Source organism: Saimiri boliviensis, chromosome 8, assembly GCF_048565385.1.
Source record: "Saimiri boliviensis isolate mSaiBol1 chromosome 8, mSaiBol1.pri, whole genome shotgun sequence".
Taxonomy (NCBI): Eukaryota; Metazoa; Chordata; class Mammalia; order Primates; family Cebidae; genus Saimiri; species Saimiri boliviensis.
Window position 1 is genome coordinate 14,745,005 of NC_133456.1, and position 6,000 is coordinate 14,751,004.

The following is a 6,000-nucleotide window of genomic DNA, read 5'->3' on the forward strand; positions in this document are numbered from 1 at the left end:
TCTGGGCAGCAGAGTGAGACTCCATCTCAAAAATAAATAAAAGAACTTATTACTATAATTTTTGCTTACTTTTGTTTTCTTAAAAAATAAATTGGATCTTTATGTTCTTTTTACTCTACCCCTAATCTTCCCATACAGCTACATGAAGAAATTGGAAAAATGGAAAATACGTAAAGCTTTTATGACACAGCAGAGAAAGCTGATTTCTAACAGCCTAAAGCCAAGGAAGTGCCACCTTTCTCTGGAGCTAGTCCAGCTGCTTTAGCACCAAAGCCTTCATATTGTTTATGGAAATGGAGGAAACAGAACCAGGAGATGGGTGGGGAGTAGGAAAATTATTCTGCCCTGTGCCTCTAACAAGAAAGCTTGAAGTACCTATAATATCAACTCCAGCTTCTAGATCCATCATGAAGTAACTTATATTTGGAGGGGAATGCTCACAATTATTATTTTCCATGGAAAGCACATATACTGGGAAGGGGCCTGGTGGCTAGTGGTGGGCAAAGGTATAGGGAGATGGCCTGCATGACAGGTGCTCTCAAAGCCAGAGCTTCCAACTCATCACCTCCTGGTGCAGTACCTCGTCAGAGGAAACTTGGCAGCCTCCCTCTAGCAGTCTTAGAAGGAATGTTCCTGGGTTTGTCATTTTCTTACCAGCCAGGGACACAGAGTATCTTCTGTGTCATCATCTACTTATCTGTTCACTGGCTTTGATGACCCTCATCACCTCCCCACTAATATCATGATGCTTCCTTACTCTTTCTGTTCCTAAACTGAAGGTACCAACCTCCAAGGAGCCTCTCCTGCAGGCTGAGACTGTCTTCTACAGTCTAGCCAATTCCACCTTTGGAGGAAAGGTGAGAATATTCAAGAGTCTTCAGAACAGAGCATTTTGCCTCTGTCCTGGAATCCTAGAATGTCAGAAGTAGAAGAAACGGAGCTTGTTTGGTGCAGGCCTCACTTGATAGTTCAGGGAGCTGAACCCAGAACAGGGACTTGAGTTATTCTGAAATATGTGGCTACAACAAAGTTGTAGCTTTGACTTAGGGTAGAGAATTGGAACTTAGCTTATGAGTGGGAGAGCCAAGCCATATAACAAGATTTGAAATATAATAGCCAAGTTGACTTAAGGCTATGTATCTGAGTCAGGGCCTCTAAATGGATTCTAATACCAAGAATCAGGTATCCCCATCAGGGGACAGAAAGGAGGGTTCTGGACAGTAGGGCATCATTAAACTGACTTCTCATGCTAGCACTCTGTGTTTTCTCTTTCATTTTTAGACCTCGAAAAAGCCCAAGACAGCAGAAGCAGACACCTCCAGTGAACTAGCAAAGAAAAGCAAAGAAGTATTCAGAAAAGAGGTAAGGTTTGGTGGATGTAAGCACTAAGCTCTCAGGCTTAAATCTGAACTCTTTCTTTTCTTGTCCTAAGGATGTAGAATATCTCCCTTGCCCTGTGATAGGAACACAAAGTGTTCCTTGTGTGTCTTGCGGAAATGCTACTTTTCCCACTGAGCACTCCTCAGCCATCTTTTCTTGGCTTGACAGGAGCCCCTCTCAGACCACATTTGCTTGTTTAGACTGTGGGCCTTCTATAGCATCTATGGCAAAAGAAAGCTATATGTAGCGGTAGGCTGCCTTGTCTTTGGGTATTCGTCTTGCTTCTGTGATTTGACTTAGTTGTTATGTGAATGACTTATTGGTGAAAGAGTTATGGCCTTTTTCAACTGGTTAAGCACTTTAATATCCATTGACTCATTTTGTCCCTACAACAGCCCTTGAGGTGGGCAAGACAGGGATTGCCATTCCACTTATCCAGGTGAAAGAACTTTTAAGGTTCAGAGAAGTCAAGTTCTCGACAAAGGATTTGAACTTGGGCCTTCTGGCTCAAAGTCCTCTTCTCTTTCTATAGTATCTCATTTGGTAGCTGCCTAATTCTCCAGGGATTGGGAGAATGCAGCTCCTCTTTATGCTACTAGAAGTTTATCTTTCCAGCCATTAAGACACTAAACTTGTCTGCCTCATAGCATCTTCGATTCTAAACTCCAGTCTTCATTCAGTGAAGGGGCTTATAGTGTCTTGGAAGAAACAGACCTGTAAATAAATAACGGCAGCTGTGTGAACAGTATGCCACATTAGGGCTGGAAGCCACAGTCCGGGGTGTCAGGAAAGGCTCTTGAATCCAGGGTAGGAATTGGCCAGATGGATCAGCAGGGGCCCCAACTTATATCAATAGAATGTACAGAGGCAGGAGAGAGCATCTTTACTTCCAGGAAGTTGTAAGTGGCCTGATGGGCTATACCACAGGGTGTGGGAGGGCTGTTGAAAATGAGGTCAAGCTGGGCGTGGTGGCTCACGCCTATAATCCCAGCACTTTGGGAGGCCAAGGCAGGTAAATCACAAGGTCAGGAGTTCAAGACCAGCCTGGCCAAGATGGTGAAACCCTGGCTCTACTAAAAATACAAAAAATTAGCCAGGCGTGGTCACAGCCACCTGTAATCCCAGCTACTTGGAAGGCTGAGGCAGAGAATTGTTTGAACTTGGGAGGCAGAAGTTGCAGTAAGCCGAGATCAAGCCACTGCACTCCAGCCTGGGTGACAGAGCAAGACTTCATCTCAAAAAAAAAAAAAAAAAAAAAAAAGGAAAATGAGGTCAAATGGTATTGTGCTTCATCATGTAGGAGTTAGGTGTCTGTGGGTTATAGGAAACCATTGCAGGATTTTAAGCAGTGGTTAATGAAATCCCTATCTGTGTTAGAGGGAACAGATTGGAAGAAGAGAGTATGGAGGCCAGGAGACCACAGAAAACCTTGAGTAAAAGGCTTATCCAGAGATAAAATTTAGTTTCTTATGATCCCTTTGTGAACATACTGGTATTTCAGCTCATTCAACCAGCAGCTGTTTATTGAGTGCCTATCATGTGATACAGCCTTGTTCTTTGAACATCTGAAGGCTCACTGAATTTTAGTGATGGGTAGACCCTGTTCAAAGTGTCCTCTGATCAAATGGCTATGACTGGCCTCTTTATTCCTTTTGTCCCCTGTGATCTTAGCACCACAAATATCTCCAAGAGTCCTATTCCTAGAGTGTTTGGGAGTACCTGGGTAGGACAGACCATACTTAGACCAGGGAGGACATTGTAAGTGGTGGGATGAAAAGGATCCTTCCCAGGTTTTCCTTTGCTGGTTGTGATATCATGCTTCCATCTGCTTCACATGGCTGTGGTATGGCCACTTAAAGAATCTTAGGTACCCTTCAATGATAAAACTGTGGTTCCTGGGTTGCTAAGCCTCATAGTAGCTCTGGAACACTTGCCGTGCTTTGCCTTGCCTCCAGGGCTCAGAGAACCCAGCCACTATCTTTATGCTGAGGACACAAAATTCATTGGCTGAAACTTGGGACTGCTGAAAGACTCAGCATTGAAGTCCTGCTGTTGAGTTCCTCCAGCTCCTTTAAGGCTTGCTTAGTCCATCCAGGGAAGCTCTTTTCCTCTCAGGCTGAGCCTGTATCCTTTTCTCAGATCTTACTGGCTAACTAGTATTCCACTGTCCAAACCAATAAAGAGGGAAGAAAAGGAGAAGACTTGGCTGGCTTTACTCACTCTCTTTTCTAGTTATTTCCTCAGTACAACTCCTCGCCCTCTCTGGACTGTTGAGCAAATGTGTTCTCTTTTCTCTGCCCGCAGATGTCCCAGTTCATCGTCCAGTGCCTGAACCCTTACCGGAAACCTGACTGCAAAGTGGGAAGAATTACCACAACTGAAGACTTTAAACATCTGGCTCGCAAGGTACTCCCCCTGCTTTTGGTGGTCTGCCAGGAAACATTCTGGGCAAACTGTGTACCTTCTAAGAAGCCCTTTTCATCACAGAAAAAAAATTTTTTTTCCTTGTCAGATGTCAGGGCTGGGGACCCAGGAATGGGGAGGGAAGGTTTGGGGAGGGATGCGTACCTTACATGAGAGGAATAGTTCTCTAAGAAACTTTCAGAGCTGAGCTTGTCCTTTCTGGTGATCCTAGCACCAGCCTGCCCCAACATCAACCCCCTTAGGAACTTCCAGTCTTGGTGAGAAGGGCCTTGAAGCAGCAGGCTGGATAACCACCCCTGTCCTCCCCCTCAAATCATTTCTGCTCTGATCGGTGGCTGTGGTCTCTCTTCCTGTGCCCTGGACAGCTGACTCACGGTGTTATGAATAAGGAGCTGAAGTACTGTAAGAATCCTGAGGACCTGGAATGCAATGAGAATGTGAAACACAAAACCAAGGAGTACATTAAGAAGTACATGCAGAAGTTTGGGGCTGTTTACAAACCCAAAGAGGACACTGAATTAGAGTGACTATTGGGCCAGGGCGGGAGGATGGGTGGTCAGGTAAGACAGACTCTAGGGAGAGGAAGTCCTGTGGGCCTTTCTGCCCCACCCCTGTCAGCATTGTGCTACTGATGACACATCACCCTGGGAAATTCAACCCTGCAGATGTCAACCGAAGGCCACAAAAATGAACTCCATATACAAGTGATTTCCTAGTTGTGAGCTGTTGGCGTGTGGTTAGAAGCCATCACATGTGCAAGGGCTTAGAAAAGACCCTGGCCAGACCTGACTCCACTCTTAAACCTGGGTCTCCTCCTTGGCGGTGCTGTCAGCGCACAGACCCATGCGCATCCCCACCCACAACCCTTTACCCTGATGATCTGTATTATATTTTAATGTATATGTGAATATATTGAAAATAATTTGTTTTTTTCTGGTTTTTGTTTGGTTTTCGTTTTGCTTTTAGCCTCTACATGCTAGGATCACAGGAAGACTTTGTAAGGACAGTTTAAGTTCTCCTACAAGGTTTAATTTGTTATCATGTAAATATTCCGAAGCAGGCTGCCTTGTGGTTTTGGCCAGCCTTGTGCTATGTTGATAAGATTGATTTACTGCTTAAAATCACTTTACTTTATCCAATTTTTACTGAACTTTTTATGTAAAAAAATAAAATCAATTAAAGAACTTGGCATGTGTGTTCCCTAAAAGTTAATCAAGCATAATTTGTGTGTAATGATGTCACTGGAGAATGGAGAGATCGTGGCCTTAGATGTGTGAAGTCCAAGGTTAATCCCTGTGACTGGATTTTATTACAGGATTTGTTGATTCCCCATAGATCCTACTATGACTGAGACAGACATTTGCCAGGTGACTGACACTTGTAGGCTTGGGATCCTATGGCTGTGCTCAGGCATTGGGTCAATTTGCACATGCATTCCAGAGCAAAAGAAGTAGAATCTAGGGCCTCTTTGGCACTAAGCCTCTTTATTTTGGTTAATAGATCAGTCAAGAGAAAGGCAAACTTATCTTCTCCCTTGATACTTTGTCCTGCCTGGAGAGAAGCATTGAAATCTTTTCCCTCCATGGACTTCATTTTTCTGAGCCCACTGGAATGCTTTTTTTTTCTTTTTTTCTTTTTGGGAGATAGGATCTCACTCTGTTGCCCAGGCTGGAGTGCAGTGGTGCAATCATCTGCATCCCTGAACTCCTGGGCTCAAGTGAGCCTCTTGCTTCTGCCTCTGGAGTAGCTAGGACTACTAGGTAATATGGTTTAAATTTTTTTGTAGAAGACACAGAGTCTTGCTATGTTACTCAGGATGGTCTTGACTTCCTGGCCTCAAGCAATCCTCTTGCTTTAGCCTCCCAAAGTGTTGGACACCTGGTTTGAAATGCTCATTAGATGTTTTCCCCAGCTTCGCATTATGCCCCCTACACTGGGCTTGGACACTAGAGGACAGAATAGGACCCCTACAGAAGAGGTACAGTGCACAGGTTATGATGGCAGTGAACACTTCCGGGATGGCAGGGCTTGGTGGGAGACCTCTCCCCCACTTGTTGGATTAGTTATCTAGGCAGCGAGGAAGGCTGAGGGCTTCAGGCCAGACTGGGGCCCATTTTTGCAAAGAGGTTGGTCCCACCTGTTTCTCACCATGGTTATTCTGCCCACTGCAGCAGTGTTCTTGTGGAGGAGGTGAGG

At 44.8% G+C, this 6,000-nt stretch overlaps 1 protein-coding gene across 4 annotated transcripts in view; it reads left to right on the forward strand.

Moving 5' to 3' along the window:
- The window catches only part of SETD2 (SET domain containing 2, histone lysine methyltransferase), a 153,229-nt gene extending 148,236 nt beyond the window's left edge, over positions 1-4,993 (forward strand). For 3 of the 4 annotated variants that reach the window (XR_012518725.1, XM_039477412.2, XM_074403960.1), the window contains 3 exons: positions 1,282-1,362; positions 3,685-3,786; positions 4,170-4,993. Coding sequence is in view for 3 of the 4 variants with exons in the window: in XM_039477412.2 (XP_039333346.1) it covers positions 1,282-1,362; positions 3,685-3,786; positions 4,170-4,331 (345 nt within the window). In the remaining variant the exon portion in view is untranslated. Of the gene's footprint in view, positions 1-779; positions 858-1,281; positions 1,363-3,684; positions 3,787-4,169 lie in introns of all 4 variants that reach the window. The other variant, XM_074403959.1, reaches the window with a different exon arrangement.
- The last annotated feature ends 1,007 nt before the right edge of the window (positions 4,994-6,000 follow it).